The 25,326-nt window shown below is 41.6% G+C and overlaps 1 protein-coding gene across 4 annotated transcripts in view; it reads left to right on the forward strand.

Annotated features, from left to right (window-relative positions):
• PLCB1 (phospholipase C beta 1) overlaps positions 1 to 25,326 on the forward strand; it is a 341,984-nt gene that overhangs the window by 241,328 nt on the left and 75,330 nt on the right. For all 4 annotated transcript variants that reach the window (XM_082302895.1, XM_082302897.1, XM_082302898.1 and 1 more), the window contains 10 exons: positions 879 to 1,036; positions 4,508 to 4,590; positions 10,347 to 10,431; positions 10,912 to 11,089; positions 17,093 to 17,163; positions 17,764 to 17,860; positions 21,452 to 21,536; positions 22,661 to 22,785; positions 23,055 to 23,209; positions 24,953 to 25,117. In XM_082302895.1, coding sequence (XP_082159021.1) covers positions 879 to 1,036; positions 4,508 to 4,590; positions 10,347 to 10,431; positions 10,912 to 11,089; positions 17,093 to 17,163; positions 17,764 to 17,860; positions 21,452 to 21,536; positions 22,661 to 22,785; positions 23,055 to 23,209; positions 24,953 to 25,117 — 1,202 coding nt within the window. The remainder of the gene's footprint in view (positions 1 to 878; positions 1,037 to 4,507; positions 4,591 to 10,346; positions 10,432 to 10,911; positions 11,090 to 17,092; positions 17,164 to 17,763; positions 17,861 to 21,451; positions 21,537 to 22,660; positions 22,786 to 23,054; positions 23,210 to 24,952; positions 25,118 to 25,326) is intronic.

The raw sequence follows: 25,326 nt of genomic DNA on the forward strand, positions 1-25,326 counted from the left end.
AAAAGAAAATTAATTTCCTTCAAGAAATCCAGGAAGATCTTCTCAGGAAGTCTGCTAGAAGGCAGGAAACTGCATCCAGTTTCTTCACATCTCATAGAAGCACAAAGCCATTCTTCCATTACTGTTACCTCTCTGCTGCAAGAAATTTGTGTCTGAAGGACTGGAATCAAACCTGTTGCAGCAGATGAAGACAACCTGGCTGGATATCCTTCCCTGAATCCCACTAGACTTCTCTGTTGGCTTGGGTTGGGATTTTTTTTTTTTATGTTTCTTTTTTAATACTTCCCAAGTTTGGAAAAAATGAATTTTCCTTCTTAATTTTTAGATTTATAATATCTCATTATTGGAAAAGGACAGTTTAATTGAATTTCTCTCTACATAATACAGTATCACATCAGGAAATTTAACTGACCAACTCATTGCAGTGGTTAGCATATTAAATATTGATTTGAGACCTAATGATGGTGCCATTAGTGTCTGCAGGGGGTTTGTTTCATCTTGTACTAAACTGCGTTGCATGTTGTGAGAAAATGTGGTCTTGGTCTCCTGAGTTGCCTCTGAATTTCACACTGCTTGTCAAGGGATAAAATCTCATAGAACTAAGCTTTTTTATTATTATTATTTTATTTCATGTATTTGATGCTGCCTGTCAGAAGCTTTTGAGCTGGCTTCAGCTGGGTTATTTCTCTGACTGAGGGCAGGATCCGAACCACGACACTGACTGTGCCAAAGTAATTTCCGTTGCATCTTTGTGTTCCTTGGAGTGTTACTCCTCTCAGCCGAGGGTAAAAGCTGCTGTTAACTCTGATTATTGTTAGATCAGTTGTATCTATTCCTGAGGCCCAAAATGACTTCCCTTTCTTTGTGTTCTGTCCCAGCTGGACAGCTGGCTGGCAACTCCTCGGTGGAGATGTACCGGCAAGTGCTCCTGTCGGGCTGCCGCTGTGTGGAGCTGGACTGCTGGAAGGGACGCACAGCAGAGGAGGAGCCGGTCATCACACATGGGTTCACCATGACAACTGAGATATCCTTCAAGGTACAGCACTGCAGCACACTGATGTAGCTGGTTTAGCTGGGGAGGGCTCTTTTTGTGCAAAACTATCACAGATATATCACTGCGAAGGTGGGAGGGGCAGAAATGTGAGGGCAAAAAGATGCAGTAAGAGGAAATTACAGAGCAGCTGCAGACTTGTTGGAAGAGAAGAGAAGAGAGGAGAGGAGAGGAGAGGAGAGGAGAGGAGAGGAGAGGAGAGAAGAGAAGAGAAGAGAAGAGAAGAGAAGAGAAGAGAAGAGAAGAGAAGAGAAGAGAAGAGAAGAGAAGAGAAGAGAAGAGTTGAGTTGCAGCATTTGGACCTTGCATGGGGAGAGAGGGTCCTTGTGGTCATGGCAGTGTGAGGAAAAGGGATTATGTGGGGTGATAGCACTGCCATCTGGGACTGGGCTCCATGCCCAGGTCCATGGTCCTGTGCACATCCCTGCAGCAAATCTCACAGGGAGAGAACCAGCCAAGGCCAGAGCCAGGACTGAAGGACCAGGCACAGCCACCACAACTGGTTCTGCACAGGGACATATGGGGGTGTGAAGGCATTGTTGGGTTACAGCTCCACAGGACAGAGCTGGAGGCCACAGGATTTGGACAGCAATAACCAACACATCAGTTCACTCCTTCTCTCTTCTCTGCCTGGTCACTGGGAGTAGGAGGTGAAAGTCCTGAACTGAGGCAGGAAACAGCAGCTAGATCTCAACAATTTGCAAGCCTTTAAATTCCTGTGGGCAGAGAATATGGTGCTCACGGCCAGATGGGCAGGCTCCATCCACAGGACCCAGACACTCAGCATTATATTTAGAAAAGATCAATAAGTGTATGTGCACTGTTATCCTTATCCCTGGTACTTGGGATCAGATCCGAAGCACTGGAGGGTGAAAAGGAAAAATTAGTATCTTTGGAGACTGTGAGGGGATATTTGTGCCTTGCAAACCCTAAACAAGTCATCTTTATTATTGAATTCCATCTTCCATTTCCTTTTCTACAGTATAAGGTAGAGACCTTACCCTTAGCAATAACCTTAGATTGTTATCATCTTGTTATTCTTAAAGATGTTTTTGGTCTGGGGTGTTAGAGGAGCACGATGGAGGTGTTTTCCTGTAATGTTAGGATTGGTAGTCAGCACAGCTTATAATGATACATCAGGAAATCATTTCTGAAGTGTGAAGAATTAATTCTTCTTCATCTGAGACACTAACTCACCATGGAAATACATTTCTAGACTTAGCCATGTGCAAGAATATGTGGGAAAATGTTCGTTACTGACTTTGGTTATGTTGCAGGGATTACGTGTGGCTTGTGTGCCAGCTACAGCTTTGAGACATTTCTCCCATACTTGAAACCTGTTGTTGGGTGGTTTTTCTTGCCTTCTAGTGCCTTTCTTTAGGGAAAAAAGCGAACAGTTCTGCCACAGACAGAACACCAAATTTCACTTGTACCAGAACACTCCTTTTTTTCCAGTTTGCTTTCTCTGTAATTCTTCCCTGATTGAGTTAATCACAGAAACACGTAAAACAACCTTCTTGCACGTTTGTTATTAACTTTCCAGTTACGTTTATGTGAAGCCAATTATGTTTACAGGCATGGGGTTTGATTGCTGGAAGTCCTTTAATTAAGGAAGATGGCTCTCGACTGCTTTGGTTATGAGCAGGAATTTAAAACAAAATTAATCTGATTTTTAAAAGGATTATTAGCAGGAACAAGGATTATCCTTGGTTATTTAAATGTTCAACCCTTGGCACTGTGCTGGCAGGAGAGATATTGGGAGGTATTTTAAACCTACTCAGGAGTATTTCATCAGTCATTTCAGGGCAGGCATTTTTTAATCCACACAGAAAAATGTGAAAAACATCTCGACTGCCGATTTCTTTTCACCACTCAAAGTGCGCTGCTTGGCTGGGGAGGAGCAAAATGGCAGTGAAATAATGTGTCAGGAGTGTGAGAATCAATTCATGTCTTGAATGCTGAATCATTTATCAGCTCACACTTTTGCCAGGACCACGGCACAAGGATTCTGCTCAGTCTGCCGGCTTTCACAGCCTCAGACAGATTTCCCGAAGTGCAGAGGCAGCAGCACTGTATGCTCCTCATCATTATGTTCCTGGGGTTTTTGGTTCCTTGGTTTTCCCCTTGCTCCATGTCTCAGAAATCCATAAGGTTTTTCTCGGCTGAGGCTTGTGAGCTGCTGCTGGGGGGGATCCTACAGGGAACAGCCATATATGTCATGGCATACCCCGGAATCTCTGTGTGTGTAACCACATTTACACCTTGGAGACCGCTTCAGGTGAGTCATTCTGCAGCTGGAGAGAAGTATGGAACCTGCCAGCTTGTTCCTCTCTGACCATGGAGCATTTACCTTCGCTGAACCAGTGTCTGAGCTTTTCATCCTCAGATCTCATCACTTCATCCTAATTCTACTCTTCCAGGTTGTTTTCCCCACTCATGCAGGATTCCATCCCCTTTTGCAGTGGGAAGGCAGTTGAAATTAAATGTGCCAAAAGAATGTACCAGAGGTTCAGTTTTTGTTTTAGGAAGTGGATTTCTTACTGATACACTTCTTAGTTGAGCCTCTAAAGTACAGAAAATGAACAAGAGGAATCCCCAGAGAAAGCTTGTTTAAAATAAATACGTCTTTTAGGTTTTAGTCATCCTTAAGATTTGGCATGGCAGAGACTTATGGGTTCTTAGAAACTCCAGAGTTTGCCAGCAATGTATATGAAAAGTCTTCAGTGTTTTTTGTTCTTTTGGAAGAGAGATTTGTTCCAAGAGGGAAACATTTCATCATTTGTAACAATGAGTGCAGTTATTGTGCACCCCACTAAAATCATCATTATCAAATGACTTTTTTACTGGATTTAGGGTTTCCATTTTCCATAGAGCTGAAAAGAAACTTTACGGCAGTTTCCTTTTCTGAGTCCTTTGATAATTACCACAGAACCAACTGTTTTAATTAAGTAAAGATGTCTTTTTTCCCTTTTTTTGCTTTAAAGGGATTTCTGTTATCCAAAAAAAAAAAAAAGAGAGGGAACTAAAAAGTGAGTCAGAGGAGCTAAGGATTTTATGGATACGTGCTTGTGCTGATGATGTTTAGAAGATCTGCCTTTGTCAGAGCATGTTTATTATTGCACAGAATAGCACATGAAAGCCATAGCTGCAGGCATGGAACAACTCCACACAAAACCCAAGATTTACATTTAAGCTATTGATTTTGGCAGACATAGGTCATTTCTTGAGAAATGTGGTGCTTGAGACTCATCAGATGTTTTGGAGATTTGATCATAGTTCAGGTTGAAGAAAGTGGTTGTGGCAAGAGCACATCCAGAGCTTTTTGGGATGTTTGGGAAGGAAGGTCTATCTCAGGGAATGATTTCAGAGCTCATTGGGTCTTGTCTGTCTTCAAGGAATAAAACTCTCCTTCTTTAGAGAGATAAATTTGTAACTGTGTTTATTTTGATTCTTTAGGAAGTAATAGAAGCTATTGCTGAATGTGCATTTAAGACATCACCCTTTCCAATCCTCCTTTCCTTTGAAAATCATGTGGATTCGTAAGTAATTACCACATTTTCTTGTCTGATGTCTCATTTTTGATAAGGTCCAGGCCTGGAATTGTGTGTGTGCACTTGTGACACAAACAACAGCTCTTATCCAAAAATGAACTTGTAGCAGCCTCAGTCACAGCGATGATCAGAATGAATTGGGCCTGTTCTTAAAAACCTTCCTGAATCAGAACCTCTTGTATGAGAGAGGAAGTTTGATTGTGAGAGGTATTTTGTTAATGTTTCTGTCTCAGTGTGTCCTGCTGGAATACAGCAATACTCCAAAGAAAACGAGGCAGTATTTCACCTGCTTGTGACCCTATTCTGTGCTATAAACATATTCAGAATTTGGTCTGTGTCTTGTGTCAGAAGAAGAGGCCAGAACCATGGACTTCCAGGATTGCAAAATAGGTGGCATGGATGGCCAGGAACTGTTCATTTCTGCCAAAAAAATAACAGTTTGCATAAGTTTATTTCATTTTCTTTTTTTTTTTAGTTACAAGAAAAATTACAATTTTTCCATGTAAGAAAAGAAAAATGAGAACACTTCTAGCTTTGTCCCAGTGATCTATTTTATTATTATAGTTCTGATTTTTTTTTTTTTTCATTAACTTTGGTTTTGAATGCAGAGACCAGGTCTGCATGTTTCAAACACATAACATGTGCCTTAACTTGAATTGCCTTTTCCCCTTCTGTGTTTTTTTTTGCTGTGAAAACATTTCCAACACTTCTGGAGGCAGTTTAGACTTAGAAACTAATTTTTGGAGGTTTTTTGTTTTGTTTTGGGTTTTTATGGTTGGTTTGTTTGTTTGTTTTGTTTTCTTTTTTAATTTTTAAATTTTTTTTTCAATGTAAAATAAAACTATTCCTCGGGGCAGCTATGAATGTTTTTATACAAATCAGAAAAGATGTTGGCACTTTTGTTTCTGAAAGAGGAAAAGGGTGAGGGCTAACTGCTTTTCCATTGTTTTAAGAAGAACATTCTTGTCATAAGGGAAGGAACTGGTAGAAGAAGCTATGTAAGAATGGTTTTAAAGAACAGATGTGACAATACTGATCAAAAATTATGTAGGTAGAAAAATCTAAAATCTGAGAGCTGAGGTCCACTACCGGTATACCTCAGAGTGTAAATTTACCTTTTGTGGGCAAATATGTGTTTGCTCTGCACACATTTCGAGGCCACATGGTTATGATTCAAACAGCTACCTCTTAAATCCTGCTTAGTTATTCCTGTCTTCCTCTGAAAGACCACACAGATGCTGGGTTTAATTTCCTTCTCTAATGGCTCCCTCATTTCTTTTTGGTGTATACTGTGTCCCTTTGGACTTGCTTGCACTCACCTACTCCTGTAGGTTTGAGCTCACAGTGCTTCCAAATACAACCTCTGGCCTTTAGGAAAGATCTCAACCATCATTTTTGAATGTATTACATTTCGTGCTCATTCTTCTGGATTTATTGTAATATACATTCACTGTGTTACTATAAGGCAAAAAAAAAAAAAAACCAACTATATTATTTTAACCACAAGGGTTACATTTTTCTTCCTTTAAAGTCATTAAGACTTAAATCTTCAACTGTTCCAGGGTGATCTGTTCTATTTTAGGAAGATAAAGAACTAAAAAGATTTATGAAATAAACTCCTGTCAGATGGAAGTTATATACAAAAGTGGCTTTAAAATTATAAGATGAAACAGTGTCAGAATTAAAGGCTGTGTGACACAGCAGGAATGTGACAGAAAAGGAGCAGAGTTCCTGCTGCACTACTCTGTTACTTACAGTTTGCCCCACAGAAGGCATTGGACCTTTCTCTCCAGAAACCTCCAGCCATGGAATAATGGATTAACCTTATGTGTATTCTCTGATATCCTTTTCCATACACTGCTAAGACACAGCTTTTTAGCAAAGCAAGTTTGCAAAACCACTACCAAATGTTTTCTCTTTCTGAGGCTTTCCTGCTAGTGATTATTCTCTGCTATAGTAGATGATCAGATTTAATGGGTGTGTTTTCTGATTTTGCTTTGGCTGAAAATAATTTCTAGTTATTTTACCAACTGCTACAATTATCCCTTCATTCCTTCACTAGTTGCTGCAGAAATCTGCAATTAGTCATGCCACTCACAGAAAACTTCACCTAATTTCATGGAATGCTCCTTTTGTCTTTTCATTTACTTGGAATGTTGTTTTTCTCCTAGATCTTAAAGCTGGGATTTGCCCTAAATGTTAACAAAAAATGTTGATGTTTTTATAGAGTTGCTGTCAAACAAAGCCTTTTTTATCAATTCCTACTTCTAGAGGACCAAACATTTTTTCTGATTTTCAAGTTGCAAGAGTCGTTTGTGAAATTCTCGTCCCCTAGAAATTTTGGCATTGGCTTTAACAAAAAATATGGTTTTAGCCTGTGTTCTGTATTCCTGGCTTTTAAACAGACTGCAATTATCAGAGGTAAATATGTTTCACATTACCACTGTAGAGATGACAGTGCTAATCACCACTGGACTTAAAATGCAATTTTTCTTCCTTCTGGTTTATGTTCATGAGAGTATTTTTGACACTCTCTGTCCACCTAGGGGAAAAATCACTTACTAGCACATTGTGTAAATCATCTCATTTGCTTTCCTTTGGTGTTTTTCCTAAAACGGCTCCTCTCCAATATCTTTATGGCACATTAAGGATTTTTTTTTCTTTACAATAACTCCACTATTAGTGTATTCTTTCTTGTCTGTTTATATGCAATAAAAACTTTTGAAAAAGAGGCAAGCATGTAACTTTTAGACAACATAAAATATTATGTGTGCCGTCATTTATAGTGAAGTCAAAATGTGCACACTGAAAAAAAGACCACTAAGAAAAGCTGTGGTTCTGTGAAAAAAACAGAGAAGTGGCCTGAAAATGTTGAAAAGACCTCAAGAAGACCTTGACGTTTGAAATGGGGCTTGCAAGACGATAAGCAATCTGCAAATCTGAAAGCAGACACTCTATAATTAGAAATGCACTGATGACATAGCAAAAAGGTTAAGTGATCCTTGAGCAGTATCCATATAAGATTGCTTCCAAGATTAAATTTAATTACAGTTATTCATACTGCTGGTTGCTGGCTGGAATTGTCGCTTCAAATATTAACAGGATTTTTATCACTTTTTCATCCCACACTTCAAATTATTTTAGACTCTTCTGGGAAGCATCTGTGCCTTTGTCTTATGCAGGGGAAGTATCTCTGCAGAAGTGATAAAAATGTAATGTTGGGAGCAGTAGTTGTGCCAAAGAGCCTCTGTGGTTGACCTTTGTAATAGGCACGATACAAACACAGTAAAACAAAGTGCAAGCAATACAAAAATGGTAATGAAAACATTTCTTAATCTTCTTTATATTTCTGTATCTCCAGGTATCATGTTCCCCCTCTATCTCCCCTGGCACATTTTGGGGCATATATAATTAGTCTCTGTGCTACCTGTCCATGTCCGCACAGGGAAAATCATAAAGCAGATAAAGTCAGCTCTTTTCAGACAATCAATTTTCACTACAATGCGTGAATGCTGAGAGAATTTCTAGTAACAGTAGATGTGGACCAAGAAATACCTGGGTTTTGACTTCATAACTAAATTGGGGGAATGTACTGATTTAGAAAATTTGGTATTTCTGTTGCTCTGGTTCATAATTTCCAAAGAATGGAAAATAAAAAGAAACTGGTATTCCAACTTTTTTTAAAAGACTTCAGTAGGGCTGTGGAATCTGCTGTTCCTAATGATCTCTCCCTTGCAACAATACATACATAGATATGTATATTAGGGAGAGAGAGAACACAAAAATCTACCACACAGTTAAATGCTGGTACTCCTAAATATTTTTTTATTCCCTCTTAGGAGCTTTTTAAAGTATCTGTACACATAGTCCACTTCACAAATTCAAGTAATTTTGTAATGTCACGATTTTCCTCCTTTGGCCTTGTTTAGTACCTCAAGGGTTTTTTATGGTATTAAAACCCATTAGTTTTTCACGTAATTTTTCTACTTTCTGCCTCTGGGATGCAGTGACACTGGAATTTATACGCTGAACCAACATAATGTTGCATTACATTTTTCTCGTTTGCAAAAATGAAAGTTCACACTGTGCTCTCTTTGAGGTAAACATGTAATTAAACACCGAAGATCAGAAGAATTTGTTCTAGCTCTGGTAGTAGCTGGAAATTTATTAGGTTTAACTCTTGCTTTTTATTTTTTTGAATTCCTATTGAGAGTTCTTTTTGGAGTTGTGCCCATTTAAGGATGATGATGTCACATCTAATTACTATGGTTTCAATAAATGCACTCTTTTGATTCAAGGAGGTGTCCTTTGAACTTTCTGGGTTCTGAGAGCATGGATTTGTTCAAAACACACGCTGGTGGAGAAGACTGAAATAAAACTCTTCCTAATGACCCTGGATTTATGGCACATCCACACTCTGCTGGCTGGAGTGATGCCTTTATTTCCCTTCGTAGCTGAGGGTTGGAAATATTCAACACAATGTCCGAGCCTGATCTGTTCTTCCATCACCTTCTCCTGTGTGGGTTCACCATTCTGCTGCCTTGCTTGTCTTCATCTTTATTTTCCATCCTTGGCTAAAAGTGCCTTTCAGCTGTTGTGCAGAATTGGCTGCATGCAAAAGACAGCATTAATGAAATGCTGTCAGCATTTAAACTGCATGCAGCTCTTGCTTTGGGGAATAATTTAAAGCCTCCTCGCAGTATTTTTTGTCAGTGACTGAGCTAATGACTGGTTTACCCCCTATCTGCTTCCAGGGGCATCCAGGATGCTGATCCCAGGGAAGTTACATTTTCTGAGTGAAATGTCTTTTGGCCACCCAACCTTTATCTCAGCCCTGGTTTGGCCACACTGACCCTGGGAGATGGTAACCACTGACCAGCTGGGCACAGCTGGGGTTGAACTCCTGATTTGCAAGAGAAAAATGAGCATTTTTTTTCTTTTTTTTTTCCTCAATACTCAGCTCTACTTTGTCATGAAAAGTAGCTCCATGGTAACATAACGGCTTATAGCATCCCTGTCTCTTCCATGATATGCAGATCCTAATTAACAGGAGCTGAGGAAGTTATATTAAGCTATATAAACCTGTCCTTTAATCGAGACTTCCCAACAGAGTGTCAAAAAAGGAAACTTTGAACGATGCCTCAGCTCAGATGCTACGCATTTTAAACAGGCACATACAACAAAAATACTCCGTTTTCTAAAATTAGAGAGTGCCTGTGGTACCGAGCTGCATTTTGAGATGATTGGAGTAATATTTCTGAGCCATATAACCTATCTGCAATCCTAAATCTTCCATCACTGATATGCAGGAATTATTTCATCTTTTGGTTGCACTTCGGGAAAATTGGTTATAAGCAGAGTTTGCTGAGGTTCAGTTTATTTACAGAGGATGTCGTGAAAACTGCTGTAGTGCAAGCAAAATGCCAGGCACATGTATAAAGTGACATGAGGGGGGCAATATTTAAATTTCGAATAAAAGTACTGCCTGAAAGAGGCAAATTCATGTTATGGTCATTTCACTGTTATTCAATTGACTTACGCCTTTACTTTTTGTGTGTTCCTTTTGATGAACTCTATCAGAGGAATTGAAATAATTGCATGATATATGTAGGTCTCACTGAAAAATTCACACAATTGGATCAGGAAATTATATCTAGTTTAGGGCTATTAGGTACTCCGTTACTGCTTCTTTCACTCTGGAGCATTAGTAGGACTCATTTCTTTCTTTCTTTTCTTCCCTTCAGCCCTAAACAACAGGCAAAAATGGCAGAATACTGCAGATTAATATTTGGAGATGCACTGCTTATGGATCCATTGGAAAAATACCCGGTAATGTGGCTTGGTGTTTATCATATCACAAATGTCTGTGTCAATTTTTATTTAAGTGTCTCAGTCCCGCCTCATTCTTCATGTAAAGCCTTTCAGCCTAAAGGAGGGAGTTAAGCAAAGTGAGCTGTTGGTGACTTAAGCATCATTTCTGATGCAGAGATTGCCCTGATACAGTGAATTGTGATCTTCTAAATGCAATTGATCCTCATAGCTGCCATTTTATAACGTAGAGTCTCATATCTGAGCTAATACTTATTTTGGTTATTACTGCAGACATTTCATAAAGCATTTTTCTTCCTAAGTGCCCTCAGTAGCGCTGTTTCATTTACTGTTGACATTGCCTCTTGTGCAAAATCCATTTCATTTTAACAGGGCTTACAAAGGTTACAGAACTGTCTTGTACCATGTGGTCCCTAAGAAACTGCCATAAGCTTGTTTCTTCTGTTGTTCTAACAAATCTCTCCTCTTTCTTCCTGTAAGCTGGAAGCTGGGGTTCCTCTCCCAAGCCCTATGGATTTAATGTACAAAATCCTGGTGAAGAATAAGAAGAAGTCTCACAAGTCAGCAGATGGGAGTGCAAAGAAGAAGCTCTCGGAGCAAGCTTCCAACACTTGCAGTGATACATCCAGTATGTTTGAGCCTTCCTCTCCCGGAGCAGGTAGGACTTGGATCTACTGATACTCTCCTTCCTCAAGCACAAATGCTTAATTACAGCTCCAGTCCCATCCAACTGCAGTGCTCCAGCAAGGTAAAGGTGCACCAGTGCAGGTTGCTTAGCAGGAAACAACGCGAAGTGTCATTCATCCAGGCGTCTGTTCTGTGAGGGCTTGTGGCTGAGGAATCCTTAGGGAATGACCCAGGGCTCACTCATGTGTGCTAACATTTGTCTGCACTGCTTATTAAGGAGAGGGAGCTGCCAACTCCTCCACCCTTGGCTGCCTTTCCTGTGTGCCCAAGCCTAGTATCAAACATAAATGTTTTCTTTTTCCTGTCGCCTCTGGGCTGTGCCTGCCATTTAGTGCCCTTCCAGACAGAACCCATTGCCCAGGAGAGCTGCAGAGGGTCTGCAGTGCCTTAAGGTTTAGGATAAAGGGATGAGATCCCTGTTCCTCAGGCAGGGAAGGCTCAAACTTCTATTGTCCTGCATTAGTTGTGAACATGTCATGGACCTCTATTTAAGGTACTATAAAATGTTTTTCTGTTCCAGAGATGGAGACACGCAAAACCAACAAATTCTGTATATCCTGCTGTCTGTTCCCTGCACTGGAATTTCTTCTCCTACAGAGACTGAAATTTTGTGTTCTTGTAAGGACAGACATTTATGCTCCAGCAGTAGAATACTGACAGAGTAAATTGGAAGCTCTGCTGGAATATAAGTTCATTGCCATTTGCTATTAAAAAGTTTTTTCCCATTGGTTGTAGTTTTTTCTAAACTCTGATTAACTGAGCTGAAAATTCTCATCCTGGCAGTTTGCCCCAAGCTGAATTAACAAGAAAGAAATCCTGCTTCATTTGTGGATAACATTGTTTATCCTATTAGCAGCAAAGAAAGAGTTTTCAACTGTTGTTTTTAAGAAACTATGAAAAGGCCACGCTTTGGAGTAGGCTTTGGATTTCAAAGGAAGATTCATCCTGGTGTCAGGGATGACTTAATACTATTTTCTTGATTTGCTTTAGACAAATCCCAAGCAGGAGAAAAATAAGTGTGTGTTCCAGCTTCTCCTTTCCAGCATTTGAAATCAGCCCTGGGTTCCTAACTCCCCATTTTTGTTATGAGCACATGGTGAGGACAGTGGCAAAGAACACGTCCTTGGCTTTCTGAGGGCCTGGGCTGCATAGAGCACAACAGCTTTGTCTGTCAGGAACCCTTCTAGGAGCTTTTCTAGGAAGAGACCCGGGCTGTGAATAAAGATGATGATGATGATGCAAGGCAGAAGGGTCAGTTCCATAATGGAGTGTGTAATTCTGCAAACTAACTCTGACTATTATGCCTGTATCACCTCTGTAACAGCCTCTGATTATGAAGATGAGCACTTACAAATTAGAAAATGCTGGAACTGAGGTTGCAAAATTGCTGTGGTCACTTGGTTCATCTGTGACTGCCAAAACACATTGCTTGTAATCCTTGTGTCAGCCTCTGTTTCTCCTTTAGGACTTGTGCTTCTTTCTGAGAATGCAATTAGTCAATATTTTTCCTCTCTCTGTCATTCAATACTTGATCCTAGATAGAGCATCCTCAGTGAGTGTCTGTGGGGGTATCCAGGCTGCCTGTGAGCTCCTGACAAACAGCAGTGAATTTATCTGAACAATACCTGTGGGAAGTGCAATAATATTAAGCCAATTTTATCTAAGGACAGACAAATCTGACAGAACTTAAGAACACTTTAGGGATGACTGACGAGGAGCACCCAGGATGTCATTTTTCTAGAGTACTTTGAATTTTTAAGTATTCAGAACACAGCTCCAGAGATAATAGCTACAGCTTACAGCTATGAGAATGCAGCATTTCTGTAAATGAGGTGTCAGTTTTCTGTCTGCAAACAGTTAAAATTATTCACCATATTATAAGAACATTGTGGTAATGAAGAGTTTCCACATGGCAGAGCTCAAGAGTCACCATGACACCCCTCCTTCTCACATCTCCATACTGGAAATGTGGTGCTGGAGCTCTGCAAGCCTTGTGCTCCTCTGCACCCAATACCAGTTTCTTTGTGGTGTAATGCAATTAATCATAAGCCTGATTCTTAACATTCCTCAAAATGAAGTGTTTCAGTACTCCAACGTTAATATAATCTTTACATTTAGCAACTTGGACATATTTTTCAAACTACTCTATTGGGTTGTATACCTCCTGTCAGAATGGCTGCTGATCTCCAGCAGAAAGTTGTGCTGATTGAGCCTTCTGGGGATTCTAAATGAGTTTTTCACAGCAGTGAAAAAAAAAAAAAGTGGAGATTCATATTGGCATTGATATCAAGCTTTGCTGTGTCTTAAGCTGCTTGAGGTCAGATTTAAACCCAAATAAACCCATGTTTTTGATATATTTATAAGACCATATGAAAGTGGCGTGCTGGTGAAATAGTAGCAATAATTAAAGACTTCTGAGCTTTGTGGGATGCCTTGCAGGATGCCCATGAAACTGATGTAGGAAGTAACTTCCATACTGGTCAGTGGAAAAAACCTTCTCTAAAAGTGGAGCAAAGCTGACAAAGCAGAAGAATTTCTGAGATAACTCTTGCGAGATAGATTGTAATTTTGGTAAACAAGCATCTTAGACCTGGCTGGTTTTGCACAATGAACAGAAGAAAACAAGCAAGATTTCCAAAGAAGTTCCATCGCAGTGCAGAAGGAACAGTGGCAGTTCTGCTGGGATGTGCATTTCACCAAAAGCAGGCCCATACTGAAAGGAGCTAAAACTGGCTGGTGGAGCAGTATTTAAATATTGTTCAATAAGCAAATCGTTCGTTTCTCACTGATAGGATGATGTTTTTGTCAGAGCAGTGGATGCTGCAAGGAAAGAGTCATGGGAAGACAGAGAGAGAGGGCAGAATTGGCTCCATAGTTTCATGATGTCTAAAAATAAAACTGGATAAAAGGTTTTAGGCTCAGTGTATGTAACTGCATTAGTACATGGCTGCTGATGCCAGCTGAGGCCGTGGCCCATTGCTACGAAGAAAAATGATTTATCAAACTGAATAAAGTTTATTTTTCCCTTTTTAAAAATCAGCAAGTGCTGATGTGGAAAAAACTCAAAAGGTGATTCCCCCCTGTGATGCTGGTGGCTGCCCAAATGTTGCAGAGTTAACAAGCTGCACCAGCAAGTACCACATTCATAATTCATCCTGGCTGTTGTTTTGAAAGGGTCTGAGAAAGCAGATTACCAGATTCCTCTGAATTTCAAGCACTGTCTAACCTTTGCTTTTATTAGGCTCTCAGTATCTGTCAGGATGATGAAAATGGATAATGTTTAGCACGCTGCTTCCTCGACCCAGGGATTTGGCTTGTCATTCCCGATTCTCCTGATCATCCTCCATTCAGTATTACTGTGTTGAACCCTTCTACCCATCTGCTGGGATTCGGCCTTCTTTGTCCACTCCTTATTTTTCCCAAGGAGCACTTTCATGCTTCCCTCACACTGCCCCACTCACCAAGGACTGCTCCTTGAAAACATCCTTAAAGCTGCCCTGTTGTTTCACTGGAGTTTCCTGTGCTCTTCTGTGGATACAATATTGCTGCTAGCAAGAATTTTTCTTGCTTCTTTCCAGTGCCATGAGATACTTTTCTCTCTCAGGGAAGATACTAGTAGAGTTCTATAAACTATGAACACCTGCGACCTTGCAGAGCTTTGTTTATGGTGCAGTAGAAAAATATTTTGACAATGGATGTTTTAGGATTTTAGCCAATCACCCCCAAGGGGTGGCTGATCCTTTGACCAATTAGACTATGAAGAAAAAAGTCCATAAAAGAGTTTGTAAAATAATTAAATAAATCAGTCTTGCTGCACAATTCCTGCCTGCTGGATCTTCTCTCCTCCTCCCTGCCACTGTGGGATATCATAATACTCTTCTGCCTGTGAGTGGTTGGCAGTATCTGTTTCATCTTGTGGTCAGGAGCAACATCCCCTAATTTCTCGACACTCTTCTGTCTTTCTTGGAGAAGGGCTCTATTTTCACTGTATTTGTGTGCCACATAGCATTGAAGAGGTCCTGTGCTGACCTGGCCTTGTAGTCCCATCTAATTGCAGATAGTGATGATGGCATTACAGCTAATTGTCCCTTAGACACCCTCAGGGTGGCTTTGTGTCCCTGCCATGAATCAGGGAGAGAGGGCTGGGTGTGAGCACAGGCTGTGCTGCTGAGGGAAAGGCAGTGCAGATGTACCACACCTCCTGAAACACTTATTTTGATTCCATGCTGGCAATCCTGTGTGTTGCTTGTCCTGGTTTTGCTGTCTGATGCAGAACTTGAAAATGAGATTTGATCTCCTTGGGAGTATTTGTGTTAAGTGTTTTTAAATAAACAAACTGTGTGTTGCATACTTTCCTCTCTGGACACTTCCAGCAAGAACAGGCTATCGTGTACCTCTTATCTCAGAAGTGCAAGCTGGCCAAAATCTGCCCACCTCCCCCTTCTTGTGGACTTTGCAAAGTGTTATTTTGCCAGTCTGGTTAAATCAGTTGAGAGCTTCCCATCCAAAGATTGTCAGTGCAAATCCTGTGAGAGCTTGGCTGGCTCTCTGCATTGTGCTGAGGCTCCCTGAGCCATCCCTTGAGCTTGTTGAGCAATCATGTTTTCTTCAATGAAACGTTCAGGAGGAAATGTGTTGATGAATAAAAGCCTGACATTTCAACATCTGCATATGGAAGGAAATGCAGGCTGGGTAGTCATCGTTTGGTTGTGAAAGGCACACTCATGTGTGCTCTCCATTCTCAGAAGGGGCTCACTGGGCCAGATTTGAGGCCTGCTGGAACAAAGAGGAGTTTCTTTATTGACTCAGTGGACTTGGGAGGAACTGAGACTGTATTACCATTCTCTGGAGAGTTTGGGAATGCTGCACAATAGTTAGATTTTTGAGCTGCCACTGCTGAAGAAAGCTGGAAGGCTTGTGGAATAACATCTTTAGGGAGAGCTGTCACTCTTACAGGTGTGGATAAGTGACTGCAGTACAAGTAAATCTTCCTTTCCAGAGTCTTAAGATGCACAGGGTACACTTTGTGACAGCCAGGCCCACAGCAGGAATTTCTGAAGTCAAAGATAAGCTTGATATTCCTTAATGGTTTAATTTCAGATGCAACCAAATCAAAACACTTTGGAGGTGAGGGGAGCTCTTCGTTAATTAACATGAAGGAATTTACGTCTTGCCCGTCGAAATTTGATGAGCGCACTGCAGTTGGGAGCAAGGCAGTAAATGTGTTTTATTTGGTTCCATTTACTCCGAGTACGTTTCCAGGGAAAGGATGAGCCTTAGGCATCTCCTCCCATTGTTTGGTTCGCACTGCCCTCAGCTGGCGCGGCTCGGCTCAGCTCTGCTCCAGAGCCCTGACCGAGGCACCCCAAAGTGCTCTGCCAAGGGAATTGCTGTGGAGCTCCTGCCGTTTGGCTCCTGTGCCAGACCCTCCCAGCTGTGCTGCCTCAGTGACACATCCAGAACAGATGGACTGTGCTGAGCAGACCTCGGTAGCGCAGCACGGGAGAAGCTCACTGATTTTGATCGTGGTTTCTTCACCCTGTGCATGCTGTTGCTTCCTGGAGTGGGTGAGGCATTCCCTGGAGGTCCTGCATGGATCCTGCAACAGCAGGAGTTTGAACTCACATCTCCAAACCCTGGGGCTGTGTCCCAAACTCGGGAATATCTCTCAGAGCAGTCTGTGATACTCTACCCCACACACTGAGCACACTGCACAGTGCTGATTGCCAAAGAATAAGCATCAAGCAGCTGCAAAGGAAGAGTTCTTGTTTGGTTGGGCAATAAGAACTTAAAGCAATGCCGAAAATGGATGAGTCCCTCGAGAGCAGTGAGTTTGATTGGTGCTGTGACAAAAAGCACATGTACAGTGCAGGCTGCTCCCAGCAGTGCTACTTGCATGTCTTTCTTGAATTTGTCACTGGTAATTGTGACTGTTTCCTCAGCCAGTAACTATTTTCTGCTTGAAACTTCTCAGGAGAAGCAGAGATGGAGAGCGACGATGATGATGACTACGATGATGACTGTAAGAAGTCGTCGATGGATGAAGTAAGGGCGGAGATGTGTTTTTGGGGATTGGGTCGGCTCCAGCAGCTGCGGGTTCACGCGCGTTACCAGGAGTGGGGCTGCCATCCAGTGGAGAAAGGGAGGCAGAGCGCCGGGAAGCACAGCACCAGCTTTTCCAAGTTGGTTGTTGGTCGGTTTGGAAGCACATCTTTGCTTTGTTTATTTATACTTTCATTTTCTGAAGATTAAGAACAAATAGCACCACAGCAGATCAGTTTTAGGCAGCTGCCTGTGTTGTTTTTAGCATTGTTGGAAGAAAACTTGACATCAAAAACGTAGAGCTTCATTTATTATTTGTCCAACACTACTGATAAATGTGCTCAGCGCTGTGCATGGGTAGAGGTAATGCATTCCCTTCCCTGGGAGCCACATAAAAAGAATGAATAGAGCATCAGTATAATGTAAACATTTACATCTTACAGCCCATTTTGTTCTTTCCTATGTGACATTCCCTATATGAAGCATTGCCTTTGCTAGCCAGGGGAAGTGAAAGACACCACAACTGATGGAAAACTGGGCTTTGGTATTTGTGGCCTCTGATAGACAGACCCAAACTGCAGCATTTTTCCTTCTCTTCCCTAGGGTACTGCTGGAAGTGAGGCTATGGCCACGGAAGAGATGTCTAACCTGGTAAACTACATTCAGCCTGTGAAGTTCGAGTCATTTGAAGTATCAAAAAGTAAGTAAGAAACATACTTAAAATTACCTGGCAGGTGTTTGGCAGAGTTCTGCAGGAGTGTTGCTTGGCTTCCTCTCAGTTAGATACAGGCACACAGACAGAAAATGTTCCCTTGGTATCCAGCCAGATAGATCCATTTGTGTTTTGAAACCTCTTTTAGTCTAAATATCCAACTTCCATCAAGAGTAAACGTGCTGACATTTCAAAAACAGTGTTGAAAATTATGTGCTTACATTGTCTTTGTTGTCCATGACTGAAGAGTAACTTCAACAGTTTGAGAAAGGTGGTCCTAAATATTCCTACTTTCATTTTGCCTCTGGTACTTCTACAGAAGATTCAGGGCAAGCAGAGTCTGCCCTTCTCCACATGCAAATTCACTTTCCTGCCTCTCTGTGTTGTATAGAAAGGGCCGTAATTTCACCCCCTGCTGGCTTTTACAGAAGACGCCTTGCTAGGAATGCACTCGGTGCCATCCTCAGTGAGCACTGCAGCATCTCTACCTTCCTTGATGCACACCCCCCCACTGTTTGCCTGCCCTTTTTCACTTTGTTTTGACAGGTTTTAATGTGCTTTTGGAGCTTTCTTAGTTAAAGAAGTGTACAGCATTTTAATTTATTCCAGAATTGTGGTGTCCTTGGCAGAGGACAGGTAATTGCTGCCTAAATCCATGTCTCTGTACAAGATTTGGCATTTGCTTGTGATGAATAATAAACATGTAAGAAGTTCCCAAGTGTTCATTTTTATGTGGGTATTTATACAGATACCACACATGAGCAGTCACAGAATCATGCAGGGAGCTGTGCTTGTTCCCTGTAGTAGTGTCCCTTTGGGTGTTTATAATCTCCTCCAGCTCTAATGAGAGTTACAAGAACACAGTGGGAAGGAGATGTGCCTTCTGGAAAGGAAGCCATGTGAATCCTAGCACTACAAGTTGATGCAGCTGTTATAAAATTGTCTCATGTAGGGTTTTTTTTTTTCCCTGTTCACATGTCTTTGCCTTTCTGTGTTTTGTTTTTTGTAAAGATCTGCTACTGTCCAGAATTTTCTCCTAGGTCTTGATGTGACCTTTGATCAATAATACTGTTTCAGTGAACTCATATTGTTAAGGAATTAAATTTTTGGTGTTTGTGTCAGAAAAAATCAGTATGTGATAAATATGTCCCTAGGTGGTAAATGTTGCTGGCTGGCTAAAGCATGACTTGGGTGTTCTGGTCTTAGTCTTGGCCTGGACTCACTGCTGGATCTTCATTAAATGAGCTGAATAAAGAAGGGATTAGATGAGGATTAGTTTTCAATTTGCTTTCTATCCAGCTGTTTCTCAAAAATTTTATTTTTGTTCACTTCACTTTCTTAAGTATAGAGATCCATACTTGTCTTTGATACAGTTTTATTGTTTCAATGTTATAGCACTTTTCTAATACATAATTTTTTATTCAGATTTTTTTTGGATTTGTGGTCCAGACCTCCATGGTGATAACAGTACCTCACCGCTTGTCATTCACACGTTCTAAAAGTGCATTTTCTGGTCTTGCACCCAAGTTGTTAACAGAAATATTGAATAGCCATAGATCTGTACCAGTCCCCTGACAGCCCTCACCAGAAGCATTCCCTCTCTCTGGCAGCAAGTAGCTGTAACTGTACTTTTCCACGTTTTTCAGACAGTTTTCAATGAGTTATTTGTTCACTCTGCTGTAATTTCCTCCTGATAAGGTAGCAGGGTGTCATGTATCACGAGGGAGAAATGTCTCTCCTGCACAGTCTTTTCTTCAAAAGGCAGGTCCCTTAATCCTCTCCAGATACTACAAGGAAATAATTGTTCTTATTTTAATTATGAGTGTGATTAAGCTCTGGACAGTTGGTAACCAAATCCTTTAACAGCTACCAGCTCTGGTTTCCTACAAATACTCTCCTTTAAGACAAGGCTGTGAGATAAGAGTTTATTACTACAAGAAATTCTAGCCCCTACATTCTAAATAGGATAAAAGCAGTATACATGTGTGTTGCTAGTGCTGTGCCATCAGTAGGAGGGTAGCTGGAATAAGAATAATCTCAGTGTCTTTATGAGAAGCTGAGATGGAGGTGAGCCAGCTGGAGAAAGAAAGGATATTTTGTGTTAGAAAGGAAGAGGGAGTGGTAGGAGAGCAGCCTCTAGGGAATAACAGGAATCTCAAGCCATTAGGAGATAACAGCTGTGAATAACAGCAATAGCATGATGGTTGCTAATTAGAAATAGGGACCACCATAAAGGGTGAGTCCCAGCTCTCCTAGAGGCAGAGAATTACCTTTGGAATCCCACGTTCATCCTCTGACTCTTCAGCATGGACTGAGAATGGTTTGTAGTTCCCAGGCTGGCAGCACATTTTCCTCTCACACTGGCCAAAACAATCTAGTTCCTCATTTCTTTGGATCCACTGCTTCCTTTTTGGCTCCCTGTGAGGACAGTGCCCACCTGTTTCTGTCCTGCTCCTCTCTGCTTTTGTTCAGTTTCATCCCTCTCCTGCAGCTTCGCAGTTTGACTTTCGGGAGCTGGCCAGCCCTGCCTCCTGGCCATCTCTGGATTGCTGCAGCACAATTACAATAATTTCTAAACCTGGATGAGGTCAGGCCTTTTCTCTGCCTTACTGTTTGCTTTCAGTAAAGTGTTGAGGCTGGAGAGATCTTGCTCCAACACAGGCACTGATCCCCTCATTTTTAAACGGATCAGTGCTGAGGGAGTTAATGGATGTGACCTCCAGAGCTGTGGCTCCTTCTAGGCAGCCACACGGCTGATTAGGGTGAAGTGGGAAGCTGTTTACAGAAATCCTTACCTCTGAACAGAAGTAAAGGTACTGAAGCTTGCAGGGTCTTGACTTAGGCTCTCTGCTGCATCCTGATGCTTGGATGCATTAAACGGCTGTGCCCACATCAGGCAGAGGTGAGTGACAAATGGCGCACAAATTAATGTTTACTCCAACCGCCTCAGACGCGGAGGAGGAGCTGTTCACCACTGGCAGATCAGAGGTCATAAAGGCTTCCTGTCATTTGGGGATTAGGTCTGAATCCCTGCTGGGACACTGGGAGTGCACCGTCAGGGGCGATTGGATAGTGGTGTTCCATGGCTTTGACAGCTGTGACCATACCCTGATGTACCAAGAGCCACTGCAGGCACAGCACTGCTCACTTTAATATGATATGGACATCGGTTACTGCAGCTCCCAGCCCACACACCAGCCTGCAAAGACAAGCCAGAGATCCAGCAGTGCCCCCAGCAAGCTGCTGCAGCACCTCTGTGCCACAGATGGGATCTCTGGGCTCACCTTCTTGAATACATCCACACAGTGTTTTGCACTGACCATTGCCTGCAGCTGGTCCTGCATCAACCTCGGGCAGCACCAGTGTGGGCAGTGCTGATGTGAGTGCAGATGGAGCTTAGAGTGTGTGCAGTGTGAGCTTAGAGCGAGGTCACTGCTGTCAGCAAACCTGTGTGTAAATTCCTTGGGATGAGGGTGAAAAGAGCTGGTGAACTGTAGGTGGGAGAAGGGGGCTGGGACTAAGCCACGTGAGTTCATGCTCTAACATGTCACTGGTTTTATCTCCCCTCTAAACCTGCAGAACGCAACAAAAGCTTTGAAATGTCTTCCTTTGTGGAAACTAAAGGGCTTGAGCAACTTACAAAGTCTCCTGTGGAATTTGTGGAGTATCCTTGACTTTCAGGAACCTGCTTCCTAAGTCTTGCTATATCTGAGATTTGCTACAGAGCTTTATTGTAATTCAGAGACAGGAGCTGGGGAAATAGGGAACCCAAATGAAATTTGTAGATTTGACTGTCTTTCTAAATGAATTAATTGGCCTGAGTTCTGATGAGCTAATTTAAAAACTGGCATGAATCCTCGTGCTGTGGGCTAGGACTAGAGGGAATAGGCATAAATGACATATTGAAGACCTAATTCTTTGTATTCTGATTGTTATATTTATCATCCTGTATGGAGTGATAAGAGTTATGGTGAACAAATTGTCAAAATGTGGCTGACCTTTTTGCAAAGTTACATGAGAACTCGCTTTCCCATCATACCTCTACTTCTCAGAGCACTGAGCTGGTTTATTGCCACACAGTTTCTTATTTTTTTTTTTAATAACTTCTAAAGAAAAGCTAAGGAACATTCTGGTTAGACCTTTTGAAGTTTCTCAGTATGTCTCCTCATGGCTGCGATTAAGAATGAATGAGATAAAAGAGATAAACAGATAAAACAGTGCCTCAAAGGAGATAAATGGAAAGCTCCTTCCACAGATCGCCTGCAGCACGTCCTCATCTCGGAGATTCGTAGACTCAACCGTAAGATGTATACAGTCATCATTTCTGTCCATGTAGAGGCCAATTCCAATCCTCATTCCAGAAAAACACTTTTTAACTGAACATCTCTCCCTGCTTCAGAGGAAGGTTCACTGTTTGCAGGGGGAAGATTCACTGTTTACAGCCAACTGGCTGTAAACATTCTATAAATGTAATCCTAGGAAAATCCCAAAGTAGGAACCATAAAGATAAATGGCATTTTATTAATATGATCTTCTTAATGCATCTGCCAGTGCTCTTTCCTTGCTTATTCTGAGTACCCTATGCAGGAACAAGCAGCACCTTTAATTGCCCCATATTTATCCTGTCTCCTACAAAACTGTGGACATCTGGAAGTGTGATGGCTACAGAAATCCAATGAGGAACCCACTGCCATTCTGTAAGCATCACCTGTGTTTAACCCTGCAGTTGCACTTCTCTGCCAGGTGATTTTTGTCATATATTCTATACCTTAACTACTCACTGTTCAGATACAACAAAATGCAGCTGAGCCGGATTTACCCAAAGGGAACACGAGTAGACTCTTCCAACTACATGCCACAAGTCTTTTGGAATGCTGGCTGCCAGATGGTTGCCCTCAACTTCCAAACCGTAGGTAAGTTATGCTGTTCTCTGGGTTTGGAAAGCTGTACATGTCCACTTCTCTGATAGAGTTGCTGATTCATAGGTAGGAAAGGTTTTATTCATCAAAAATTATCTAGGGATTAAATTATACTATAGAGCTGTTAATTAAAATCTTTAACCCAGGCTTGTACTGTTGCTGTTACAGTCAGTATGAAATTACAGGTTTTTTTTTTGTTTTACTGCTTTTTGAAATTTTTATCTGTCCAGAAGATAACTCTTACCAATATTTTCAACATCCAGATTTGTCTATGCAAATAAACATGGGAATGTACGAATACAATGGCAAAAGTGGATACAGGTTAAAGCCAGAATTCATGAGAAGGCCAGACAAGCACTTTGATCCATTTACTGAAGGAATAGTGGATGGAATAGTAGCCAACACTTTGTCTGTCAAGGTACGTATGTTGCTGGTGGAAGTGCTCTCATGGCAATGCCAGAGCATGGATGTATTTGTATTTCTGTGGTGCAGTGGCCTAGAAAATGACTATATTAAGCCAAGAAAATAAAATAAATTTCATTTCTTGGAGTGTCATTTAATTCTGCCTCACGTTTCATATTGTAGGATAAATCAATATGTTTTTATTGTATGTATTCTTTGCCATAGAAGTACTGACAGAATCACAGAACTGGGAAGTGAATGGATTTAGGATCAGTTTGGCAGTGTTTTTAGAAACAAAGAGCTGGATTTAAAACATGCTTTTGTGAAGTGGGAGGTTGGACTGGAATAGCTAGAACTCTACATGCTCAGTATAAATACATTTTTCTGGTTTTCTGAAAGTTCTCCAGCAGAACTGTGGAACCATAAATGTCAGCTGCAATTCATTGCAAACTTGTTTTTCCTTGTTCCTTTTTAAGGACCTCTAATGAAGTTCAGGGACTGCCAGGAATTTGCAGATTGAGAATTACCTGTGCGAGTGTTTAGGGGGATAAGATTGCATTGGCTGTGACAGGGGGACAAATTCACTTGGTGTATCTCCAGCTAGAAAACCATAAACTTCCTGGAGTCCTGCTACTACCTTAATGGTCTTGTCCATTAGAACAGCCTGTGTATTATAGAGTCCACCTGCAGAATATCCTCTGTTTTCACTGAGGGAAAACAAGTATTTCCTCTCAGGCTGCAGGCAGAAGAGCAGCAGAGCCATGCTGGGAGGGATGTGGATAAAGGAATAGTCTAGTGACATGCACAGTAATAGAAGAGGATGTGTGGGGTGACCTTTCATGGTGACCTGCAATCATGGAAGCTTTCAGGCCCCTCCTGTGGGTTTAGAGGCACTTTCTTCTGCAATTAGAGCAAATGGAGGTGGAAGTCGTTCAGCAGCTATTAGGAGATGCACAGCTTTTTAACGGGATGAGCATCCAGGAGTCAGCAGACAGCTGTCAGAAGGCAGCTGCCTCTGCCTGCTCAGGGAGGGCTCTGCTGGTCACAGTGTCAGTGCTCACACAGGCAGAGCTGGCACTGGATTGAGATTTGCTGTAGGCAAGCCTCAATTTGTTAAGGTACGGTGACACTGCACCACTCCTGTGCTTCTTCAGCATTCTGAAGTAATTGCAGACCTTTCTTTCATTTTTTCAAGCTGAGAGTTGTGCTGCCTGTTAAAAATAAGAACTAGGAAACATCAGCTATTTTACAATTTATTTTCATATTAAAACTCCTCTGTGAAGAGCCTTTATTAGAATACAAACTTTTAAGATTGTTTTCTCCCTCACAGCTAAAAGCGTATATGTCATTTCTCTGCCATTTAAACCTCTGTTTTTTCAAGCATTTTTTGAACCTGTTGTTGAGACTAGATAGAACTTCAGAGTTCTCAGGAAATAGGCATACAGATTGAGGAAGAGATCCAAATGAGTATTCCTGCTGAGGGAAGGGCAGCAGCATGATCTCAACCACATTATCGCTCATGGGGGAATTCAGGACCACAGGGTCACAGGAAACCAGGCCTCACAGGTTGTTTTTCTGTGTCTGCAGTTAAATATTGGGGGGGGGGGGCCTGTTTATTGTGGGCTTAGTGTTGTTTTGGTTTTATTTTAAATGCACTCTATCTGATCGTTAATGAGAATTATGCATCTGCATTACAGCCACTCCTTTCCTAATCCACCACAGTGATCTCTAACGATGCTCCTTTGTTCTTTGGCTTTAGATAATTTCAGGTCAGTTCCTTTCTGATAAAAAAGTTGGTACCTATGTGGAAGTGGACATGTTTGGCCTGCCTGTGGATACCAGGAGGAAAGCTCTGAAGACCAAGACCTCTCAAGGCAATGCGGTGAATCCAGTCTGGGAAGAGGAAGCCATAGTGTTTAAGAAGGTTGGTGTAACACTTGGTTCCCAAAAGGGCATTGTGCTTTTTTTATCCCTGTCCAATGGGGTCTTTCCATGGCTTACTGAACTTTGCACTTGTTAGAAAGCAGGAAAAGAGATTCTGAATAGTTATTTCATAGTTCAGCTGTTTTTGCTGAACTTTGGCTGCTCCAGTTGTGGCAACTCCTGCTGAAAGAAGTGACTCTGAAGTCCCCT

Source organism: Coloeus monedula (assembly GCF_965178545.1).
Source record: "Coloeus monedula genome assembly, chromosome: 2".
In the NCBI taxonomy this organism is placed as follows: Eukaryota; Metazoa; Chordata; class Aves; order Passeriformes; family Corvidae; genus Coloeus; species Coloeus monedula.